This window comes from Notolepis coatsorum, assembly GCF_963971535.1.
Source record: "Notolepis coatsorum genome assembly, chromosome: 10".
Lineage (NCBI taxonomy): Eukaryota > Metazoa > Chordata > Actinopteri > Aulopiformes > Paralepididae > Notolepis > Notolepis coatsorum.
The window spans coordinates 10106083-10132485 of NC_140174.1; the positions used below are offsets into that span (position 1 = coordinate 10106083).

General features: G+C 45.3%; 1 protein-coding gene across 1 annotated transcript; it reads left to right on the plus strand.

Annotated features, from left to right (window-relative positions):
• The first annotated feature begins 21346 nt into the window (after positions 1-21346).
• On the plus strand, positions 21347-24945 carry dlx3b (distal-less homeobox 3b). The gene is made up of 3 exons (XM_084323734.1): positions 21347-21940; positions 22774-22958; positions 23870-24945. The coding sequence occupies exons 1-3, from the start codon at positions 21562-21564 to the stop codon at positions 24218-24220; spliced, it is 915 nt and encodes a 304-aa protein (XP_084179860.1). The 5' UTR covers positions 21347-21561; the 3' UTR covers positions 24221-24945.
• Positions 24946-26403: the final 1458 nt, after the last annotated feature.

A 26403-nucleotide genomic window follows, 5' to 3' on the forward strand; every position in this document is an offset into this window, starting at 1 on the left:
TACAGTTGAAAGCAAGGTTGGAAGAGTGTTTGTTTGTTATATTCAGAGATACTATTATTTGCATTAGTTATTGCATTAGTTTAGTATCTCCGAATATAATAAACAAACACTCTGTGGTTTCGGCACCAAACTGTAGAATAACTACTTTCGAAATAAACTGTAATGAATAATCAATATTAACATATATGAAATATATAACTCAACATTAATCGTGTAACCTGACCTATTAAGTTACAACAAACGGCCCTGGATGTAAATTGGGAGTCGAAACGGAAGAGAATGTTCCTCGCGACATGTTGTGATAATCCAAGAGGCGTCTTATTGGTTTCTCTCAGGTTCTCTCGAGGCATTCTGAATGTGCGACGGTGTAGCTTAATGATGAACTTAGTCATAACTAACTTACCTCCTTGCCTTGGTGGACTGTTGTTTTGTGTGGAGGGTTTGTTTGAGGCCGTTACTTCAAATGACCGATTCAGCGATTCAAGTGTTTGAATCATGTGTCTGACTGAAACGGAAGCATGAATCCCTGCATCCCTGAGTGAAAAAAAACCCACAAAGTCCATCGAGTGGAAATGATGCCATATGTAGAGCCCTTTATATCAGTGTTTTGAAGGCTTTAGGTTTCGTCTCATTACCTATTGCACTTGAAAATGTTTCAATGCCTCATCCTATTTAGACTTATATCAACGTTTACTCGTCTTATTTATTTGTCGTGTGTGAATGTTTCATGATTCTTTTAATATATATATTTTTATTTTTACTTTGGCTTTGGTGCCTATTTTTGAATGTCACTAACGATATTTTGAGTGAAACATACAGTGGTCTTATTGGATAATATGCTTTACTTATATCACGTTTAAAGGTGTGTAGGCCTATTATTAGTTAGTATACTGGCATCAAAGATTTGCCAGCTAATTAGCTCTCATCGCCACTGAGCTAAAAGTATCTACCGTGTTAATAAAACATTGACATAACAAGTCATGCTGTGTTCTTTCTTGTATTCAAATGACAAATGGCTAATATGCATGTATTATATATAGATATGTGGTTGTTGTCTGTTGTGAGAAATGTCCCTAGTTTTGGTACAATAGCATTACAATAATGGCATCTCTGTGATATAACCAGTCCTTTTTCCAGTTCTCCATCACTGTTTCTTTTTTGGTTGTTGCCATTTTACACAACCAACATAAAAGGGTAAACCTACCAGTACATATAATATATATTGTATATTTAAGACTATAATCAATTTACCAGTCACATGTACATGCTACCGAGAACAATGGGATGTGCATAAGAGGGGAACAGGGGCGCCCCAGTGGCGAACCACATAGCGCGCTCTGCCGCGACACGGCCGACCCGGGTTCGACTCCCGAACCCGTCGTTATTTGCCGAATGTCTTCCCCCCACTCTGTCTCCCATTCCTCCTCTGTCTCTCTCTACTGGACTGCCCAGTAGCAATAAAGCGATAAAACGCCAAAAAATAAATCTTTAAAAAAAATAAGAGGGGAACAGAATTGGTGAAAACACTCAGATGAGAACGATTTGTGTATTTTTGACAGTGGTGGAAGAAGTACACGGTTCCTTTACTTAAGTAAAAGTACAAATACCCAGATAAATAAGGTAAAAGTCCTCCATTCAAATTCTACTTAGGTATCTAAAATAAAAGTATGCATTCTACATGACGTTTGTGTATTCCAGTGCTGGGGGGCATTCAATCCTCGATCCATTGACCTCTATAGGTTGTGTTAAAGGTATGTCGTCCAGTTATGCTGCTCTGATTGTGATCTGTGAAAGTATTTAATCTTCATACATTTTAACCATGGTTTCTACAAAATGTTTTACTTCAAAGTAACTAGTAACCGATAGGTTCAGATAAATGTAAGTGGAGTAAAAAGTACAATATTTCCAATAAAGTTCCCTAAAATGAAAATACTCTGCATAAAGTACAAGCACCTCGAAATTGTACTTAAGTACAGTCGCCTCACAGCTAGAAGGTCCTGGGTTCGATTCCCGCTTGGGGACCAGGTTGCCGTGTTGCCAGTTACCCATAGGTGGGGTATCTCCCTGTTCTGTCTCCCTGTGCTCGACAGGGTTTCCCCTCCCGATAAGAGAAACCCAATGGAAAAACATGCAAAAACAACAGATCGCTAACGCTTCGTCCCTGACGAAGACGGACAGGAGCACTTGGATTGGTCCCCGGTCTGCTCCCGGCTGCCCTTGGGGGGAAGGACAACCGCGGGTGGGCAGTACAGAGAACATTTGATTTCACTCAGCGACTCAGTGCTGTGTGTGTGTGTGTGTGTGTTCCTGTGGGTTGCCCATCCCAGCATTTCTTTCTTATGATTTGGGCTATAAAATAACCAAAGAAAATAGACACAGTGCCACATACAGAGAGAAGAGTAAACTATAATCTTCATTTATTTTAATGTTTTTTTCCAAGCTATATGGGCATATTGTCACATTGGTTTTAGTGTAAAAGAGGGTAACCTACTCATAAACTTGGACTATAATCTATATTTGCTGAGGACAATAGAATTATTATTATTTTGCTTCCATAACCTTTTCTTAAAACAGTCAATTGTAACATATCCATCCATGGAAATTAGTAAATTCTCACATTTTTCTCACTTTAAAAACACACTTATAGTAGTGTAAGAAGTTTTTTTTTTAAATCTTTTATAACATATCAGATATTTTCTTAAAACCTTTTCAAACAGTAATTGATATGTCAGTAACAGGGTTGATGAAACTGATGCCTGTTGATTATGAGGGAGGTTGAGATAGACTGAGAACACATGGCACATTTTTCTGAGGTAAGGAGTTACTTCATCCAAAAAGGGGCTTAAGCCTTAATTTGAAACAGTACTTTCAAAACCAAACATTAAGAATGCGGGAAATTGCAAGTTTTCATATAATGTGGTGAAACATTATAGTAGAGAAAGAATGTTAATTCAATTCAATGTTAGATCAATTTGTTAATTGATCCCAACTCACACACTCTGACCCACACAAAAGGTTTGCGCATCAATTCAAGAAATGTTGCTTGGCATTAATAAGTACTGCAGACAATGGAAGTGATTTTGTGTCTGTCCTGTAGGTGGCGATAAAGCACATCCCCACCAACAGTCATCAACACCAAGCTGGTGACATAGTATATAGTTTGTTGTGTCAAAAAAGGGAGTTACATGAACTAAACAGGACAGAAAACAAAAACAGTCCATGACAGTGAGGTTTAGCATGAAGACATCGCTGTTGGTGGTGTGAGTTCCTTTTGTGCATCTTTTAAACAGCTCCCAGAGAACTGCAAGCCATGCAGGGAGGGAGCCCATATATAGAACACAGTAAACACCAGTATTTTAAACAAACATCTTTATCTGCTCCAATCTTTACTACACAAAATAAAATGGAAAAGAAACAGAAAACCTTATAGAATAGAATTAATTGTGAAGAGTGTGCTTCCAGGTGTCACTGAGAACAATGTGTCTGACAACAATAAATGACTTTGCAAACCACACAGGTATGGAAATGCAGAATCATGTGCTGGAGGTACAAAAATCAACAATATACAAATAGTTAAATGATAACTTCACCAGCAGCTTCCCTGATTAGCATGTGATCTCCTGCGCTCTCATTGACCTCAGAATGACCCAGATTAATCTGGGCAGAGAAGGGGTTACTGTGGCAAGAATTGAGACCATGCATGGCTTTAGTGCAGTGGTTCTCAACCTGGGGGTCAGGACGGACCCCACACAGATATACAAATACATGATGATATTTATAATCTTTTATATAGATGTTTTTTCTTGTGAATGAATGAATATCCCAAGTCAATTCACCGTATTTCCGCCCTGCCCACTTCTGACATTGTCTTTTTATTTCCAGTATAGCTTATGGATGCTATACCTAGTGTGGATATTTCAAACAAATTAAACAATGTATACAAATATGTGACCAGGATATAATAAGTAATTATCTTTGTAACAAAGAGCAAGAGGCCAGACTTAAAAGATGAATGTAGAGGTTGGAAATTGGCCTCTATTGAACATTTAACATTGGTCGAAAAGCAGGTAAAAGTGGTCAGTATTATGGTTTTCTGTTGTCTATTAAATTATGAAGCCGTTTAAGAACTGATTTTCTCTATGTATTATGCAACATGCAGCTGAGGTTAATACAGTAAAAATAAAGAATAAAGTCCAAACACTATTGTATATTTTCTTGTATAGTGTTTGGACTTTATTTGTTTTACTTTTTTTTTTACTGTATGAAGCACAATCTTGTTTTTCTTCAACAGCATCTAATTTTAGTACATAATATAGTTTAAACAGGCTTGTTTTTACAGTAAAAATGCATCTTAATCCATGCTTTGTCACCTCAAGACCCATCTGTTCTCTCTCTCCTTCAGCCTATACCCTGATCTCACCTGGTCGGGGACTTAGCTTAGTATGGTTAGTTCAGAAGAACATAGTCAGGATGTCTGTTTATTGCTCCCATGTCTGCCTATTGCGGAATTGGCAGCTCTAACCCCTGTCCCTGTCTCTCTGTGAGTGGATGTCTCCAGTGATAGTGTGATGATATACAGCCTATATACAGCCAGCCCATGGTCTTTCTTGCCCTCGTTGGGCCTGTCAAGGTGGTGTGATCTTCTGTACCTGCGCCTGCATAAGACCAGCTACAACAGACCCTATACTCTGGGTGGGGGGGGGGGGGGGGGGGGGGCTGGAAATACACACAGACCAGTATGGAACACATTTGTTTACTAAATGGCTGTAAGCCATCAAGGGTTTGAGGTATCAAACCAGCCAGTCTTGATGTTAACAGGTGATTAAAATATCAAATGTAGAACTCTGGTTTGAAAATAAACACATTACATTATCAGTCAAAATGATTATGATGACTACAAACTATTATTATTACAATTATTATCGGTTTAGAAAGAATGGTCAGCCTCAAAATGTAATACATTCCCAATAATGTAATGAGGTATTACATTATCAGTACAAATGTTATTACAATATCAGTCGGGCCATTTAATTACATTATCGGGTTTTATTATACATTTCGATCAAGTGCCACATTTATTACATTTTCAGGAGTTATTACATTATTGGGTGCTACATAGCTCGGATCAAATCACATTATCAGATCATATTATTATTGTTATGTAAAAATCTTGCAATTTAATGTTCCTTGTAAAGCCAAATGTAAATCTGCGTCTGTTATCGTCAAAAAACTATAATACGTTGCATTTTTCACATCACCTCACCACCCCAACAACAGCCTGTTCAAGCTGCAAACGCCTGCGAACACCAGCAACTAGGACAGAGAGACTTCGGCTCAGCTTTTCCCCCCAGGCCATCAGAGTCTTGAACACTGAACTCTCCACACACAAGCACACATGAGCACACACACAACACACATACTGTATACGCTCACACACTAACAGTCACTTTAGCATGAACACACACACACACATGCTGCACACGCTCACACTCAACGGTCACTTTACACAATGAAAAGGTCACTTTAAATTTTTTTTTCTTTTTTTTTAAAGAACGGGAGTGGTTCTTGTATAGTAAATAGATGGATATAGCAAGTTAGCATAAGGACACATAGTATAACTGTAGATTGTATAGTATAGCATTGTATAGTAGTGTACATAAGACCCAGTGCCTCATCCGTAGCTAACATTGTATTGCACATCACAGGACCTTAGCATGTCTTACCATGCTTTTTGTAAACTTTATGTACATTACACCTGTTATGTCTTATCCTATTCTTATTACTTGTATTATTGCACAATCGCTGCGGGCATGACCCCCCCCCCCCCCCCCCCGCATTTCACTGTATGCTTGTATGCCGTGACAAATAAAACTCTTGGCTTGACTTGACTTGACTTATGTTGTACTTTAGTTTGTATATTGTATAGTATTTGTTAGGGTTTGAAACCGACCCCAAACGCAAACGGCACAGAGAGAGTTGTTTCAGAGTTAGCCAAAATCAAGGGCGTGTTTATTTACTGAGTAACAAGAATGAATTAGGTGGTGAACAGAACAAACTGGGAAACAGGCATGTGAGGAATGTTTGCTGCTCTGCAGCTTCTCCCAGAAGGTGATGTTGTGGAATTTGTCCGTGACGTCTGAGCCGCTCTGCAGATCCTCCCAGCATATGCTCCAGATGGAGGCGGAGAGGGAGAGAGAGATCCTGAGTTAGCTCAGCGCACAATTGAAACTGACAGGTGACTGGTGAGGTGAATTGTCCAAACAAATAATCCAAGTGACAGATCTTCGGTGTGAAACACACAGTGAGCAGTGTCCAGAGTGAAAACAATTAGGTAATCCAAACGTGTAATTCCAACAGACAAAAAGGTGAGAACAGTATGAACAAAAACGGGATCTCTTCGGTGCTTTAAAAACACACAAAAACGATAGATCCAAAAGTCTGTTTACAAAAACTCACCAGAGCGCAACACGTAAAGCGGGCAGATCAAACGAGGCGGCCGCTTCGTAACGGGGAAGCAGGTTCTCCAAACGGAATATTTCTCGAGTGTCCTGGGAAGCAACAGAACAGGGAAAGCAGCGACGGGAAGGAATAGGCAAATGCAGGGAATGTTTCAAAACGATCCAACATCAATATTAGGGAGATCAGCGTATTTAAAGCCACGGGGCGCTTAATGACAAGCTGTGACAGCTGCGGGATGAAATTGATCATTGCTCCAGAAGCGTGTGGTTGGGAGAGCACCAATCAAACGGCATCTTACAGGATAGAAGCGTGAGGCGCGGAATGCAATTAATTTAACAAAATACCTTAAAGGAACAGAGCGAGTGGGTGGGCAGCGGACAAAACCTCACAGTACCCCCCCCCCCCTCCACGGGAGCCACCCGGCGACCAGGCCGACCCGGCTCGCCCGGATGGGCACAATGGAAGTCGGTGATCAGGCCGGGATCCACGATGAGCTGGCGGGAGACCCAGCTCCGTTCCTCCGGGCCGTAACCCTCCCAGTCCACCAGGTACTGGAACCCCCGACCCCGCCGTCGAACGCCCATCAACCGGCGGACCTGCCACTGGGGGTGACCGTCCACCATCTCGGGAGGAGGTGGATCCGGAGCAGGAGGCATCAGGGGACTGAGAGAGACAGGCTTAACCCGGGACACATGGAAAACGGGGTGAATGTGCATGGACGCAGGAAGCTTAAGGCGCACCGCCGCCGGACTGAGTACCTTCAGAACCTCGAAAGGTCCGACGAACCGGGGGTTAAGTTTCTTGGCCAAGGACCGAAGTGGGAGGTCCCTCGCAGAAAGCCACACCCTCTGCCCAGGGTGGTACGTCGGCGCAGGAACCCGGCGCCGGTCAGCCCCACGACAGGCGCGCTCTGATGACCAGAGCAGCGCGGTCCTGGCGATCTCCCAGACCCGACGGCACCGGTCGAGGTGGTCCTGCACGGAGGGAACTGCCACCTCCGTCTCCTGTGCAGGGAAAAGAGGGGGTTGGTAGCCCAGGGATACCTCAAAGGGTGAGAGGCCGGTGGCGGAACTGACCATGGAGTTGATGGAGTACTCGACCCAGGGAAGGAAACGGCTCCAAGAAGCTGGTCTCTCGGCAGCCACACACCGAAGAGCAGACTCCACGCTCTGGTTCATCCTCTCCGTTTGTCCGTTAGTCTGGGGATGATAACCAGAGGAAAGACTGACCGTTGCCCCCAATCCCTTGCAAAAAGCCCGCCATACCTGGGAAGTGAACTGGGGCCCCCGGTCCGAGACAACGTCCTGGGGAAAACCATGGAGGCGAAACACGTGGTGTGTCAGGAGGTCCGCCGTCTCGGCCGCCGAGGGAAGTTTGGGAAGGGCCACGAGGTGAACCCCCTTGCTGAACCGATCCACCACGGTCAGAAGGCACGTGTTCCTCTGGGAGGAGGGAAGACCTGTGATGAAGTCCAGCGCCACATGTGACCAAGGACGGCTCGGAATGGGAAGCGGCTGTAATAGCCCGGAGGGTGCCTGGTGGGAGGCCTTGCTGCGGGCGCAGACCGCGCAGGCCAGTAAGAAACTCCTTGACGTCGTTCCTCATGGTGGGCCACCAGAATCGACGAGCCAGGAAGGAGAACGTGCGATGAACGCCCGGATGGCAGGCGAACCGGCTGGTATGGCCCCACTGGAGGACCCGGGACCGGACTGAGTCGGGGACGAAGAGACGATGAACCGGTACATTGCCTGGAGCGCGATGGAAGCGTAGGGCACGCCTTACCACCCCCTCGATGCCCAAGGTGACGACTCCTACCACCCTGGCCTCCGGGAGGATGGGAGTCGGGTCCTCAGTGGTTGGAGCCCCCTTGGAGTGTAACCGGGACAGGGAGTCGGCCTTCGTGTTGCGGGAACCAGGGCGAAACCTCAGCGAGAAGTCGAACCGACTGAGGAAGCTGGCCCATCTTGCCTGCCGGCCGTTGAGGCGCTTGGAAGCACGGATGTACGTCAGGTTCTTGTGGTCCGTCCAAATGGTAAACGGCTCCTCGGCCCCCTCTAGCCAATGACGCCACTCCTCCAAGGCAGCCACAACCGCCAGCAGCTCCCGATTGCCGATGTCATAGTTCCTCTCGGCAGGGAGGAACCGACGCGAGTAGAAGGCGCACGGATGTACCTTCTGGTCCGTTGCCGACCGCTGGGATAAGATAGCTCCCAGTCCAGTATCCGAGGCTTCCACCTCAACGATGAACTGTCTCTTGGGGTCTGGATGGAGCAAGATCGGGGCGGAAGTGAACCTCTTCTTGAGGGAGCGGAACGCAGCACACGCCGCTGGGGACCAGTCGAACGGCAGGGCGGGAGAGGTCAGTCTGGTAAGCGGTTCCGCCACTTGACTGTAGTTCCGGATGAACCTTCGGTAGAAGTTGGCGAACCCGAGGAAGCTCTGTAACTCCTTCCGAGAGGTGGGTTCAGGCCATTCCTCCACTGCCTGGATCTTGCGAGGATCAGCTCGGGTCAAGCCCTTCTCCACGATGAAGCCCAGGTAATCAACGGAGTCGGAGTGGAATCGGCACTTCTCCGCCTTGACGAAGAGCCGATTGTGGAGGAGGCGCTCCAGCACACGGCGGACATGCTGGATGTGTTCCTCGAGGGTCTTGGAGAAGATGAGAATGTCGTCTAGGTACACTACCACAAACTCCTCCAGCATGTCACGAAGGACGTCGTTCATGAGCGCCTGGAATACCGCCGGAGCGTTGGTGAGGCCGAACGGCATCACCAGGTACTCGTAGTGGCCCCTGGGAGTCTTGAAGGCGGTCTTCCATTCATCGCCCTCACGGATACGGACTAGATGGTAGGCACTCCGGAGGTCCAGCTTGGTAAAGACGGTAGCCTGGGTGAGAAGCTCGAAAGTGGAGTTCATGAGAGGTAGAGGATACTTGTTCTTAATGGTGAGCTCGTTGAGCTGGCGATAGTCGATGCAGGGTCGAAAGTCCCCGTCCTTCTTCCCAACAAAGAAGAAACCGGCCGCCACAGGAGAGGAGGAAGGCCGAATGAGTCCTGCTTCCAAGGACTCAGAGATGTATTGATCCATCGCCGCCTTCTCCGGGACGGTCAGACTGTAGAGGCGGCTGCCGGGAAGGGGAGCCCCTGAGCGGAGGTCGATGGCACAGTCGTAAGGCCGGTGGGGCGGAAGGGCCTGAGCCCTGGACTTACTGAAAACCTCCATGAGGTCGTGGTACTCGGGGGGTATGGTCGAAAGGTCCGGAGGCGGCTCACCAACGGATCTCCGGGGCGGGGGACAGGACGCCGCCTGAAGACACTGGGCATGACAGGAGGAGCTCCAGCCCTTGATGGTACCGGAGGACCAGGCGATGTGGGGCTCGTGCAGCGCGAGCCAGGGCCGGCCCAGGACTACTGGGACAAGAGGGGATCTGGTGATAAGGAACTGGAGTCTCTCAACGTGGTTACCAGCAATGGTCAGCAGGACAGGGCAGGTGCGTTGAGTGATGTCAGCCAGGCGGTGTTGGTCCAATGCGAATACCTCCAATGGCCTCACTAGGTCCTCAAGTGGAATGTTGGCCCGGGTAGCAAACTCGAAGTCTAGGAAACTCTCGTCTGCCCCCGAGTCAATGAGTGCCTCCACCGTGGCCCGTTGGTCCGCCCAGGCCAGGGTGACGCTCATCAGATGGCCAGGTGGTGCACGGCTCTGGGAACGAGAAAAACGGCTCACCAGGATCTCCCGGGGTCCTGGCGAGCCTGGTCTTTTGGCCGGGTGGGGCAGTTGGCGATGCGGTGTCCCTCCCGACCGCAGTAGAGGCAAAGGCCGGACCTGAACCTCGCCTCCCGTTCAGCTTGGCTCAGATGAGAACGTCCCAGCTGCATGGGTTCCTCCTCGGGTACCGAACGGGAGGGAAAAAAACCACCAGTCGTGTTGGGAGCAGGGCGACCAGCAGTACCGTCACGAGTACGGGGGGTCCGGAGTACCTCAGGAGGTCCCTGTCGGGTTCTCTCACGTCTTCTCTCCTGGAGGCGTCCGTCGATGCGAATGGCGAGGCTGAACAGGTCCTCGAGGGACTCAGGTTCCTCACAGGTCGCGAGCTGGTCCCTGACTGCGTCGTTGAGCCCCCTCATGAAGGTAAGACGAAGTGCTTGGTCGTTCCAACCGCTCTCCGTAGCCGCCAGTCTGAACTCCAGCACGTAGTCGGTAACCCCGCCGCTGCCCTGCCGGAAGGTACCCAACCGGGCTCCAGGGTCCAGACCACGGGCTGGATGGTGGAACACCCTGCGGAGCTCAGCCACGAAGTCTGGGTAGGAGAAACAGAAGTCTGCCTCCATTGCCCAGGAGGAAGTGACCCACTGGGCTGCCCGGCCTGAGAGCAAGTTAGTCATGTAGGCCACTTGGGCTCCCCTTGAAGTGAAACGACTGGGTTGATGACGAAAAACCAACTCACATTGCATGATGAATGTGGCACAATCGTCGAAGTTGCCGTCGAACAGCCGTGGTTCAGAGAGACGGGGCTCCCGAGGTGCGGGATCGGGAGGCGCGGGGCCTGCCAGGGCTGCGGGTGATGCTCCGGCCAAGGCTCCTGAAGGAAGTGGGGGTACAAGCAAGGTGTTAACGGTGTCACTCAGCGTGTGTAAGTGGAGGAGAATACTTGACTGCTGGCTAGCCAGAGCGCCCAGGGACCCCTGAATAGGCAGGACCTGCTCTCGGAGTTCCTGTACTGCAGCCGCAGCCCTGTCTAGCTGTTGGCTGTGTTCCTTGGTTAACTTAATCTGGCCTGCTAATGCTGTTCTGACTCTCTCTGTGTCGGCTGGGGTCGTCATGATGGTTGGATCGTAATGTTAGGGTTTGAAACCGACCCCAAACGCAAACGGCACAGAGAGAGTTGTTTCAGAGTTAGCCAAAATCAAGGGCGTGTTTATTTACTGAGTAACAAGAATGAATTAGGTGGTGAACAGAACAAACTGGGAAACAGGCATGTGAGGAATGTTTGCTGCTCTGCAGCTTCTCCCAGAAGGTGATGTTGTGGAATTTGTCTGTGACGTCTGAGCCGCTCTGCAGATCCTCCCAGCATATGCTCCAGATGGAGGCGGAGAGGGAGAGAGAGATCCTGAGTTAGCTCAGCGCACAATTGAAACTGACAGGTGACTGGTGAGGTGAATTGTCCAAACAAATAATCCAAGTGACAGATCTTCGGTGTGAAACACACAGTGAGCAGTGTCCAGAGTGAAAACAATTAGGTAATCCAAACGTGTAATTCCAACAGACAAAAAGGTGAGAACAGTATGAACAAAAACGGGATCTCTTCTGTGCTTTAAAAACACACAAAAACGATAGATCCAAAAGACTGTTTACAAAAACTCACCAGAGCGCAACGCGTAAAGCGGGCAGATCAAAGGAGGCGGCCGCTTCGTAACGGGGAAGCAGGTTCTCCAAACGGAATATTTCTCGAGTGTCCTGGGAAGCAACAGAACAGGGAAAGCAGCGACGGGAAGGAATAGGCAAATGCAGGGAATGTTTCAAAACGATCCAACATCAATATTAGGGAGATCAGGGTATTTAAAGCCACAGGGCGCTTAATGACAAGCTGTGACAGCTGCGGGATGAAATTGATCATTGCTCCAGAAGCGTGTGGTTGGGAGAGCACCAATCAAACGGCATCTTACAGGATAGAAGCGTGAGGCGCGGAATGCAATTAATTTAACAAAATACCTTAAAGGAACAGAGCGAGTGGGTGGGCAGCGGACAAAACCTCACAGTATTGGGACTTATTCCTCTTTTATTTAATTTGTTACTGTATGAAGCACATTCTCAGGGGCTTATACAGAACCAAGCATTTCACTGTAATGTACATGTACATGTACATAAACTTGAACTTGAACTTGTACAGGTGATCAAGAAGGGTTGGTTCAAGAATAGCTTTCAAATGACTTTGGGTATGCAATTGACAGGCATTTTATGCTAAATGTGCAGGACTGTTTTTTAATCTACCTGTATTGCATGAACAAGCGAGGGACGTTTGCATCTTGTATTCATATTTAATGCTATATATTTGATTGACATGACATAAAATCAATCAATCAAACATGTGGTGTACATAAATAAGATCCATAATCCTTGCACTACAAATGCATCTGCGGGGCATCAATATGATTTTCCACCATTTCATATTTCCTGTCTTTTCAAATCAAATCAAATCAAATCAAATCAAATGTATTTGTAAGGCCCGACAACACACGTCTTCTTTAAACAAGTCAAGAAGAAACATCACAATAAGTCAAGAACAAAACAAAAACACCATAAAGTCCAAAGAATTTTAAATAAATGCAACACTCCCAGACCTAGCAAAAACCTCAAAAACTCCCAAAAACCTAGCAATATGAAAAAATGCACCACATGCAATGTGGAGGAGAGAAACCTTAGAAGGGCCATTCAAGGGGGGATCTCCCTTCTTAGATGTCGGTGATAGTAGTGTTGCAGTAAGACAGGCGAACAGTTGGTAAGCATGCACTCATATGTGTAGTGAAACACAGATAAGTGCATGCAATAGCAACTGAACATTTTGAAAGATTAAAGATAGAGCGGATAGCGGATCTATTTGAGGCAAAGGGGCGGCGCAGAAAGGGTTGCATCCTCCCGGTCATCATCAAATTTTCATTTTAACGTTGTTTATTAGGTTTTGCAAGAACATACAGTTGTGGGCGGCTGAGTGGCGCAGTGGGCACGGCGCTCGCCACTAACGCAGGATATGCTGGTATCGAGCCCAGCTCTCGTGTTGCTACCGGCTTGGCCGGCTGTCATACTAACACAATTGGCAGTGTTAGAGTGTGGGAAAGCCGTGGGTGGGGATTGGACGTTGTGGACAGCGACTCCTACAGGTCGGTTGGGTGACGCCGGTGCGGCGGAAACAGGAAGTATCGGGGGGCAGCGTGAGCCTCCCACGCGTTACTCCTCGCCACTGAGAGTTCGAGCTGCTGCGGTGAAAAGATGCGACAGGCTGCCTCCTTGTGTACCGGAGGGGACACGTGATGCAATGCTTCTATCCTCACTACAGCCGACCAGTGGGAGGCATAGTCTAGCAACGTTCAAGACAGGGGGATTGGAAATACGAAATTGGGATGGGAGAAAAATAGAAAAACGGGGAGAAAAGGTGGATAAAAAAAAGAACATACAGTTGTGTTATCAATCATTGCATTTATAAAAAAGTTAAAAGGTATATATTCCCTTTAAAACAATTGACATTATTGATAAACACCAAAACAGCTTTTAGAGACTGAGAAAACTAAAAATAACACAACCATAAACAAACAAACAAACAAACAAAGAAAACATAATAGTAAACAATGTCAGTAATAGACTCTAAGGCTATGTTCACAAATATTAGGTTCCACTGTGACCTGGTGCACGCTGCTGAACTGAAACATTAACCCTTTCACTGCCACACGACAGAAGGTTAACCCTTTACTATCGCACAACCCTTCTGTCGTGTGGCAGTGAAAGGGTTAACCGGCTGTCGTGTGGCAGTGAAAGGGTTAACCTTCTGTGTATTGTCTCAGTGAAAGGGATAACCGTTTGGTAGTGCGGCAGTGAAAGGGTTAAACATGGAGGACACTGAAGTCACCATTTATGGTGTAACTTACAAGTTGAATGCAGTGGAGGCCAGCTGATTAAAACGAACCAGACCTGTGTCTGATTTAGGACCACATTGTGCAAGTGGCCCTAATCAGAATTGAAAAGATCAGAATCCATGTCATTTGTGCTGTTCACACTGTTGTGAAAAAAAACTGTTCTGAGTCACATTATGAGCAAAATAAAATAAATATAAATCTGATTTGGGCCACTTTTGCCTGCAGTCGGAACCTATTAAATGGTAAATGGCTGCATTTATATAGCAGCTTTTATCCAAAGCGCTTTACAATTTGTTCCTCGCATTTAATTTGACCCATTCACACACCCATTCACACACAGACGGCGGAGGCGACCGTGCAAGGAGCCGACCTGCTCATCGGGAGCAGTTAGGGGGTTAAGTGTCTTGCTCAAGGACACTTCGACCTAGTCTAAACAGACAGTACAGCAGAATATCATCCACACAACATTCAAGATTCAAGAGGTTTATTCATACAACGTATAGTGAAATGAAGGTGGCCATGCCCGCCTTCGATTGTGCAAAAAATACAATATAATAATAATAATAATAGAATAAAATAAAATAGAATAGATAATCAAATAGACATGATAAAAAGTACTAAGATAAAATACAATACAATGCTAGGCTTACGAATTAAAAGGTAATGGGTCCTATCATGTACATTACTATACAATGTCCTATACAATATACAGTATACACCACGACAAACACAAGGCCCTGTTAAAAAAAAAACGGCATTGAGGTCAGATATCTGGGTGATCCGACCGCAAGTGACCCAGCTCTGATGCCAGCCAGCAGGTGTGAGCGCTCTGAGAACTGATCGCTCAAACGCAAACCGCATTCGGAGGTGGTCTCACTCTGGGTCTCATAATGGCCACATTCTGTCAGCGGTGGGTGCTGTGAACACAAGCTGTGCCACCCGAGGGACCGCGTTCTAAAGCCAGGTGTGAACAGACGCACTTAGAGCCGGTCACTTGAGCTCGGAACCCCCAGGTCTGGTCTTAATGCCCGGCCCCTGAACAGGGATTCATACCCCTCCCATTCAAGATTCAAGAGGTTTATTTGTCATTTACTGGTACATACCAGGGCATACAGTGAAATGTGGGTGGCCATGCCCGCTTTGATTGTGCACTAATACTAATAATAAAATAGACGTAATAAACAGGTAATAAAATAGACATAAAATAGGCTTGATAAAATAGACATGTGTGGGGGCGGCTGGGTGGCGCAGCGGACATTGCGCTCGTCACCAACTCAAGAGACACCGGGTTCGAATCCGGCTGTCGGCGTTGCCTCCGGTTTGGGCCGGCTGTCATATTAACTCGCGGGTGGGAAGTCGAAGGGTGGTAGTCTGGTCGTTGTGAACAGCGACTCCTACAGGTCGGTTGGGGCGCCTGCACAGCAAAGTCAGGAAAATGGCCGGGGCAGTGTGAGCCTCCCACACGTTACACCTCGCCAAATGAGAGTCCGCGCTGGCAGGTGAAAAGATGTGACAGGCTGCCTCCACATGTATCGGAGGGGACATGTGATGCAAGGCTTCTATCCTCCCTACAACCGGCCAGTGGGGGGCATATGCGAGCAACGATCAGGACAGGGGAGGGAGAATTGGCACGAGAGGTCAATTGGGATGGGGAGAAAAAATCACAGAAAAAAAGGAGGAAACAAAGTAGATACAAAAAAAGATAAAATAGACATGCTAAAGTCCTGAGATTCCTGAATACAATGTTAGCTACGGATTTAAGGCACTGGGTCCTATGTACACTACTATACAATATACAGTTTTTACTCTATATCCTTATGCTATACTTGCTATATCTAAACTATACTATACAAGAACCACATCGGTTCTTTCCTTAAAGTGACCTTTATTTTCCTCGTTCCTTTAAAGTGTCCCATCATTTCATATGACCATTTTTGACCATGCAGCGCCACCATCAGGCCTATCATTGTATTGCACAATGTTATACAATAATATCAACGTGTTGTGATGAGATAAGATGAGATAAGATAAATGCAGTGTATAAGACGTTCCTTTATTGATCCCCTTGGGGAAATTCGGGCATCATAGGAGCAGGGGGAGGGGGGGAGGTACAGGTATGGGCAAAGTAATGGTAGAAAGACATAAATATAGGCAATAGAATTTGGTCTGAATATACATTGGAAAAAATAAACAGCGTAAGCAATATCATTAACTCTACAGTGGAGGCCAGCTAATTAAAACAAACCAGGGCGACAGTGGCTCAGGAGGTAGAGCGGTCGTATGGTATTTGGAAGGTTCCTGGTTTGAATCCCGCTCCTCACAGGCAGTGTGTCAAAGTGTCCTTGAGCCAGACACTTAACCTCCCTGTATGGTTTCCTCCACCATCGGTGTGTGAGTGAATGAGTGAATGAGTGAATGAGTGAATATGAGGAACAAAAATTGTAAAATGCTTTGGATAAAAGTGCTATATAAATGCACCATTTACCATTTATGTTACAATAAGTATAGGCAATAAGGAATTTGAATCTCAATATATACTATGATATCCGTCATACGTGGCCTGAGTGTGTGTGTGTGTGTGTGTGTGTGCGTGCGTGCGTGCGTGCGTGCGTGTGTGTGTGCGTGCGTGCGTGTGTGTGTGCGTGCGTGCGTGTGTGTGTGTGTGTGTGTGTGTGTGTGTGTGTGCGTGCGTGCGTGTGTGTGTGTGTGTGTGTGTGTGTGTGTGTGTGTTTTGCTCTGGGACTTTTACAGTTTCTGAGACACAGATAGTTTTAGTGCATGAGGAAAAGCATCCATTGAGTTGTTCTTATAGATAAACTTAAAGCAACGCGCCAACATTATGGGAAATGCGCTTATTTAGATACGGATTTCCTCTCGCATTCAGCAGAAAGCTATCCGGCTGCACGCTATAGCCTAGCTTAGCACAAATGAATGGAAGCGGATACGGACCACTAGCCCAGCTGTTGGCCAAAAACACCTCTCCTCCTCTAAGATAGGTTAGTCGTTTGTATCCGCTTCCATTCACAACAACAGTAATTAGCAGCCATGCTGGAGCTATAATTCCTTTATGCCCAGTATACTGCATAACACAACAATATATTGAGCAGTAAATACATTTGTGTATGTCATTGTGTTGAGTGTGATGTAGATCAGGTGTAATTGTTGTGAGTGTATTTGTGCCTGTGGTGGTGATAGTTTAAAATGATGTGAATTTCCCCAAGGGGATCAATAAAGGCATATCTTATCTTATTTACATAGTAATGAGATGTCAAGTGTTCCTTTATTGAGCCCCTGGGGGGCATTCAGGTGTCATATAGCAGCACAGGGGAAGGGGGGGGGGGTAGGAATGTTAATACAGTAGGACATAGTAATAATAGTGGAATGGCAGATTTAAATCAATAATGATAATAATAAATAAAGCATACATTGTATATATATCGTAGTAGCACACTGCAATATTCAAGATTCAAGAGATTTATTAGGCACATACATACACAAGACCTGTAGTGAAATGAAGGTGGCCATGCCAGCCTTGATTGTGCAAAAAATAAATACAATATAATAATATAATAAAATAGAATAGATAATAATAGACATGATAAAAGGTACTAAGATAAAATACAATAATAGCTTCATTTTATATATCGCCTTTCAAAAGACCCAAGGTCGCTTTACATAGGGGGGGAAATAACAAAAGTAACAAACATAGTGGACAGACTATGTGAGAAATTAGGGGTTAAAGGCCAAGTTGAAGAGGTGGGTTTTGAGCAGTAATACAATGCTAAGCTTACAAATTAAAGGTAATGAGTCCTATACTACTATACAATATACTATACAATATACAGTTATGCTATATGTAACTATACTATACTAACTATACTATACAAAAACATAGTTATGTTTTTTTTTTTAAAGTGACCTTTGCTTTTTCCTAAAGTGACAGGGTTTGTGTCGTGTTTTAGTATTAAGAGTCAAGACAGTCCTAACAGTTCTCAAGTTCTCAACCGTCAGTTCTCCAACTATTGGGCCACACCTGCACCTTGATTACACTGCCTACTTGCTCTCAGATGCGTATGCTGTTGTCTAGTTTTACACAGTTTTCTCTCTTCCACTGTAATACAAGTGGAACAGTGCATGGGTAAAATAAAACATGCACGTCGTAGAGGAGTCAGGAGGTCGGCCAGAGGACATCGTCTCTCAGACGTCTCCCAGCTGGACCTCACAGGGTGCAGCGCGGTGGTGTAGTGGTTAACACTGTCTCCTCACAGCACGGTGGTGTAGTGGTTAACACTGTCTCCTCACAGCACGGTGGTGTAGTGGTTAACACTGTCTCCTCACAGCACGGTGGTGTAGTGGTTAACACTGTCTCCTCACAGCACGGTGGTGTAGTGGTTAACACTGTCTCCTCACAGCACGGTGGTGTAGTGGTTAACACTGTCTCCTCACAGCACGGTGGTGTAGTGGTTAACACTGTCTCCTCACAGCACGGTGGTGTAGTGGTTAACACTGTCGCCTCACAGCTAGAAGGTCCAGGGTTCGATTCCCGCTTGGGGACCAGGTTTCCACGTTGCCAGGTACCCAGGTGGGGTATCTCCCGGGCCTTTCTGTGTGGAGTTTGCATGTTCTCCCCGTGCCCGCAAGGGTCCCCCCCCCCCGATAAGATAAACCCAATGGAAAGACATGCACAACAGATCGCTAACGCTGTCGCGTCCCTGACGAAGACGGACAGGAGCACTTGGATTGGTCCCCAGGGTGTGGCCCCTCGCCGACGATCCCTATCTGCTCCCGGCTGCCCTCCCGGCTGATGACAGGAGGGGTCAAGTGCAGAGACTCAGTGACCCAACTAACTGCATGTGAGTGTGTGCCGCCCATCGCATGTGTGTCTGCCTGCATGCCGAATAAAGACTTCTCCAAAGTCCAGTTATTATATTATTATTATCAGCTATGACTGTGAACTGGGCCTGTTGAAGTCATAGCTGTGTCAACGAGTTATTTGTGAACATAAAAGAAAAACACAATTTTCTACTTTCATTTAATTTCAAACCTTATGAAATCGAGGCAACTGAGGTTTCTCGAGTCTATACAGTCACGTCGAAAGTACATACAGTAATGGGGGGGGGGGGTGTCAGAATAACAATGATGAGAAACAGTATTAAAGAAAAGACAAAAAAGGGGGGAGACTCAGGGAGCGAAGGAGAGGAGGGGAAAGAATTTGTTTTACAGTTTTGCTTTGTAGAGCGCAATCTTGGCAGCTGGGGTGTCTTTAGAGTCACAAGGGTTCCCTGCAGTGCCAACCAGCGAGCAGGCTACTGGCATGGTGCCTGCTAGGGCCCAGCTTGCTCTAGTTACACACGGCATCCCATGCTGACAAAGCAGGGGGGCAGATAGAGAGATAGAGAGAGAGAGATAGATATATATGTAGAGAGAGAGGGGAGGGGTGCAGACCGAGACAGAGTGGGGGGTAGGGTAAGAGAGAGAGATATTGATGTGGTATAATTGCGAAAATGTGTTTAGTCCCTTGTTTGAGCCAAATCTGGGTTGAACATGATTTGTGGAACTCCCTCTGGTGTTGTGGTCGTCGACTTCACTGACCTTTGGGAAGTATTTCGACATGTACATGGGTATCTTAGTGGTGTGACCTTTGGGAAGTATTTCGACATGTACATGGGTATCCTAGTGGCGTGATTTGATTTGAGGCCCATTGCCAGTTGCTGTACTCTGTCGTCTACTCTAAGCCATCCTAGGTTGGTCCTGATTGGATCCAGTGGGAAGGGATACCAGAAATCTTATTTTGTGTTTACTGCCGTGCAGAGGGACTGAGAGACCCATCTTACTGACCAGACACTCTATATCAGTGATGGCTGTTGGAATGTACAGCTATTTAACACTTATTTTAACAAAGAAATACCACTTATTACAGCACCTTTAATTTGACATGTAATGACACTTTATACAGAGAGGACATCTTTGTGGGTGCAATGCACTAACATACCAGCCGAGGGCAGTATATCATCACATTTCGACCAACCGTCTTCGTTATGTTACGTTAGGACGGGAGGGTCGCTGAATCCTTAAATGGAGGTCTGTACACAGGATATTTGACAGTAGAAACAGTATGATGTAAACTGGAGAAAAAGTCACTTGTATACAAGTGCATTTGGACCGAAAGTAGCTTTATTGTCAGTCTACGCAACTGTCTTCAACTCATAGTCCTAAAGCGATACACCAGGTGGCAGTGTTCGCCACGCTTTCAGCAAGCGTGTGTTATAGAAATTAAAACGTGCATGAAAAGTTATTGCCGTGACTCACTCACAGCAAATACAATTAAATCAAATGTATAATGCACGTTAGTTTGCGTGTAATCATGTTGGCTTGGACAGAAAAAAAAGTTATTATAGACCAAATATAGTGCAATAATACCAGAATTATGTTGCCAACACACTGTAATAGCATCCATTCTAAATTACATTTTCAATGGTGTTTACCTAGATCTGTTATTATTATTATCACTTGTATTTACACGGTCAGGTTACATACATTTGCACACGCACACACACACACGCACACACACGCACGCACGCACACAATGGACTCGACAAAAGAATCCCCCCGCGGGCAATATCGATGGAATGGGCTCCCTTATCGTTTCAATCTCTTTCACCAAAGTTCACTGCCCGACGACACCTTTTGAATGACAATGCGTGTCTATAGTGCGCCTGGCTGGTAGTCTATGAATAGGGTGAATAAGTCTGTTTTCTAGCGCCTGTTAAGAAAACAGTGCATAAATACATGCGGGAGACGCTCTGGCTGCACTGAGAGATCATGCCCTGGGAAGAGGTCTGCGCCAAACGGAGTAGTAGCCCTGCGGTGTTTTTTCGGTGCGCCTTTACGCGCAACATTGAACCGCACTTGTAAGAAGACACGCCACCAGTGAGTGAGTGAGTGTGTCGATGGTTAGAGAATGATCTAGAAGGATGTCAACAACAGGTAACCTGTACAATTGTATTTAGAAGAAGAAGAAGGGGAAAAAAGGAGAAGGAAAAAAACGCCAAAGCCGTGCGCCAAGGGGTTTGCGTGTTTAGGCACTTTTGGCTGAAGGCTGGGTTTCACGGAGCGCCATTTCGCCTGGAGGGCGAGAGAGAGAGAGAGAGAGAGGAGGGGGGGGCAGATCTGCAGGGGGAGCCAATGAGAAGGCAGGATTCCAGAGCAGATCTCTATTATAACTCAGTGTCTCGGGGGCTGAGCGGAGCCACAACTGAGTTCCTGCAGCTAAGGAGAGAGTTCCACAGACTGGACTATAATATAGTCTCTCTTATAGAAGGACGTGCGTTTAAAGAAGCGCGCATCTGTTTATTATTGCGTGCGTGTGTGTGTGTTTTTATTTTTCCTACAAACTTGAAAAACAAAAAACGAATCGCCAATCGTGTGGGACTTTTTTTTTTTTTTTTCTCTGGAGCGGGGCTGTCTATATATAATGAGCAGCGGACACCTTTATGAAAAGAAGATAATCGCGACTGTTTTGACCGACCTTCCCGGATCTATGAGCTGCCACCCGAACTCCAAGGACTCGCCGACCCTGCCGGAGTCGTCGGTGACCGACATGGGTTACTATAGCGGCCAGACGCCACACCCGGGCCACCAGCACGAATACTACCAGACGCAGGCCGCCGCCTACGGGCAGCCGATGAGTGCTTACCACCACCACCACCAGTTCAACCTGAACGGGATGCACTCAGGCGGGGCCGCCGGAGCCGCGTACCCCCCCACCACCAAGTCTGAGTACTCCTACACGAACACCTACCGGCAATATGGACATTACAACCGGGACCACCTGCAGGCGTCGCCTCAATCAGGTAACATATTGAAACGTCTTTGAAGGGTTGTAGCTGTGTTCATGAATTATTATTATTATTTAATTTTTTTCATTGGCATGTCCTTTTTTGGGTATATTAAAGCACGAGGTTATATATTCCAAAGAATCATGACTGCAAAAGTTGATTTAAATAAGGAAAAAAATCGACTTTAAATATAATTGTATAGGCATGATTCTTTGGAATATATAGGACCATGCTAACAGGTCAAACTAAAATAAATGTCTAGGTCTTATTAAAGGATGTCTATTCTATCTGGGTCTTCTGTCACACCGAGCTCGCGTGTGAAATTAATTGGGTAAAAACATTAGATTTAATAGGCCCTCTCTTTATTTACCGTCAGACTAACGTTAGTTTAGTGTTACTGCCCAGTGTTATGTGTAGTTTTTAACACCCGACCGAGGAATGACAGCCACTACTATTTAACATGTGACCATAAAACCATTATGGTCTGATCTGATTAAAGCACAGCAATATGGACTTCATCATTTCACATTATATTCGAGGACACCAAAGGGACATTTCAGACGTGAATTATCCTGTATTGTGTGTTTCGGCCAATCTTTTGTGTGTGTGTGTGTGTATTTGAAACAATTTTGGGTGGTCATATTTATAAATATGCCTATACACCATAAAAGCATCTTGACTATATGGGCAATAAAATAGATATGTTTAACATGCAAATGGTGACCAGTGTCTAGTCGAATTCCAATTTTTTTTTTGCATTTAACTGTATTTGTTTCATTTTGTTACTCGTTTGACTTGCTATAATGTGCAGAGAACTAATGGTCCGTTTTATGACTTGTCTTTTATAGTGAAAGAAGAACCAGAGCCCGAGGTCCGCATGGTGAACGGAAAGCCGAAAAAGATCCGCAAGCCGCGGACGATTTACTCCAGTTACCAGCTCGCCGCCCTGCAGAGGCGCTTCCAGAAAGCCCAGTACCTGGCGCTGCCCGAGAGAGCAGAGCTGGCGGCCCAGATGGGCCTGACGCAGACACAGGTAATAACCATCACACAACCAAGTGTTGCATTATTGCATTTATTAAAAAAAAGTTAGCATTTTGTACTTCATTGTTTGCATTTGTACTTTTATTTTGTACTTTGTAGTTTGTATATTTCGCAGAGTAAATTTGACTCTAACTGAGTACATTTGACTCAAACTGAGTAAAATCTTACTCCAAATGTACTCAGTTTGAGTCAAATTTACTCTGCGAAATGTACTGTGTATATTGTATAATTTGTGTCATTTGTGTTTATTGGTCTTTATTCTTCTTACTTTTGACTGAAGCACAATCTCAGGGAGCTCATATACAAAATCAAGCATGTCACTGTATAATGTACCTTATAATATATGTGACAAATAAATAAAACAAAACTTGAAACATTCATCAATATTATATGCAGTTTGACAGCTTGGCCTATACAACTCGAATGACAGCCCTTTGTGTAATTAATTATCACCAAAGCGTATAATTACGCAGCACGGTTGTTGCCGTTTGGTTCAAATATAAATGTCTTTCTCTCCTATTTGGGTCGCTAATTAGGAGGTTAAATGCTGTATATGGTCCGGTGAATTGTTACAAAATGGTGCTTGCCATGTATTTAAAAGCAGTGGTAAGCAAATCTGACATGAAAGGTTATAGCATTTCACAATAAGATATATAGACAGTTTCAATTTGACAACATAAGCATTCTAAATTTAATTTAGTTAATTTCCTGTTGCAATGTTTTGCGTAATAACCGACAAGTACATTGGGTCCAAATCGTTCCCAAGCAACAGAACTCCAGTGAAACCGTCTATTATTCTACCAGCACGTCATATTCCTATAGTCGCAAGACCCCCCCACCCCCCCATAGTGTTCGGTGTTCCGTGACACTAACTGTACCCCCCCTCCTCCTCCCCCTCGACAGGTCAAGATCTGGTTCCAGAACCGGCGGTCCAAATTCAAGAAGCTGTACAAGAACGGCGAGGTCCCGCTGGAGCACAGTCCCAACGCCAGCGACTCCATGGCGTGCAACTCGCCGTCCTCCCCCTCCGCGGTGCAGTGGGACAGCAGCGGCACTCCGCAGCAGCAGAGCATCACGCCCATCACCCGGCCTCAGGTCCCGCTGCAGGCCGGCAGCCACAACAACAACAACAACTCCTCGCCCCCTTACCTGGAGGATTATAACAACCACTGGTACCAGCAGGGATCGCACCTACAGCACCCGGGCACCGTGCACCATCCCGTCCCGCAGCAGAGCGTGGGCGCTGTTTATTAATAACAACAACAAAGACTCGATTTTATTTTTTTTTATTTTCGTTTCTCCCCCTAAAGACTAGGGCTCCTCCACACTGACTCTGCAGAGCGCAAGCTGACTGGATGGGGGCGTGGGGCCGCCTACTGAAGCCTGTATCAAAACTAGTGAAAACATTATGGATTTTCATGTTTCATCATACATCAATAACATCATACTGATGTTTTGCAGTATGTCCCCATTCTATGGGTGCAGGCCATATACCGACCTGGGTGTTTAGGCCGTACCTGGAACTTGCAATTTCACAAAAGCACATAAGGGAAGTCTCACTTGTTGCAGTCTATTTAAAGGACTTCTGGCGTGATTTTTAAGTTATTACTTGCTTCCGTTGTTATTTTCTTTTAGTTGTTGTTTTTTGTAAATGAATATTATGCAAAAACTTATGTTTTTAGCAAGTAGTCTAACCAGAAACCGAATTTTGACTAAACTGTGCAGTTAATCCATATCTGCTAACGTTCACAGTAATATGGGTTTGCGGAGCGGCGCGCGCGTCAGAAACTCAGGTCATATTTATATATCGATTTGTACAAAATGTCGAAGGCTGTAAATATGTGTTTATAAGCAGAACCACTATTGATCATTATTTGTTTGAAATGGAAACACTGCACCGTCGGTGCCTCCGAGACGTTTTTATATTCATGTGATTAGTACACTTGTTGCCTTTCTGTCAAATGAATAAAGGTGTTAATTGAAAATTGTGTGCCTACTCGTTTTTTTGTTTAGTTTTTTCCCCCCTTTATCCGATCACCTCATTCGCTGTCTCACACACGTCAACTGCTGGACAGTAAATCAATCCCTTAAGCCCTCTTAAATATTAACTGCAGTCCATTAGACGATTTATGTTTTCTGAAGTCTTTTCACGCTATATATAACAACATAATTGGCATCCTGATCGTCCACTTTTGGACAGTAAATCAATCAAACGGTATCTTAAATGTTTACTGCAGTCCACCTTTAGACGATTTATGTGGTATTTCGGAGATTTGTCCTCTCTGACAGATTTGACAGATTTTTGACAGATTTATTGAATGCATATATCAAGCAAACAAAATCTACACCGATACCAACTCACATACCGGAGGGTATCGGTGTAGATTTAATTGGCCACTATACGTGATACACAGACAAAAAAAATTATACTGAGCCAAAATGTTTTAAATCTGTATATCGGTGGTATATATCGGTATATATGAGCTGCGGTATCGGTGTAGACTCTGCTGGCGCTGCGTGCGAAGCCGCGGTTGTAGGCGGCGACATGGCGGCAGACATGTTGGAGTCGCTGGATTTTTATTAGTATTCTTTTACCAGATAACAAGGAGGAATACAGGCGAGAGAGGGAGCGTTGAGGTAAGCCTCCAATGCCTCAGGCGAACACACACAAAACACACACACACAAAACACACACACACACATGCACACACACACAGACACACACACAGAGCAACAGCGTCAGAGAATAGCAAAGCCATGCCAAATATTTAGGTAAGAGAAGCTATTGTTTGGTGGATATATATAGGTGGATACGGCTTATATGGTATGCTAATTAGTTAAGGAGTTAAGAAGGTGTCAAATAGCCAAATCACCGCTCTTAAAACTTTCTGACCAACACAGTATAGTAGTTCATCCGTTTGGTGATTCGACCCCTATTTTCTTTCCTTTTTTCTTTCTTTTCTCTCTCTTTCTTTCTTTCTTTCTTTCTTTCTTTCTTTCTTTCTTTCTTTCTTTCTTTCTTTCTTTCTTTCTTTCTTTCTTTCTTTAAAAAGGCTTCGCAGTTTTTAAGGAAAGATGCACCAGATTGTCTTTTCAAACATGTTAATAAAACGTTCCCATCGAGGCTCATGTGGCACCACATAATGCAGGTGTCGTATTAATTATAGCCGATAATGTAAGCGGTGGATGAGAGGTAAACATAACCCTAACAACAACAACAACAACAACAACAACAACAACAACAACAACAACAACAACAACATATTAACCACTATTATGTCAACGGCAAGAAGTCAGTCACAGGCCCACAGCAAAATAACAACAATATTTATTATGTCCCATCCTTGGCGTTTCTTCAAAATCAGGACGTAAGCAGGATACTCAGGCCGTGCCCTTATTTAATAAACCTTCCCACACAAACCATAGATTATTAAGTA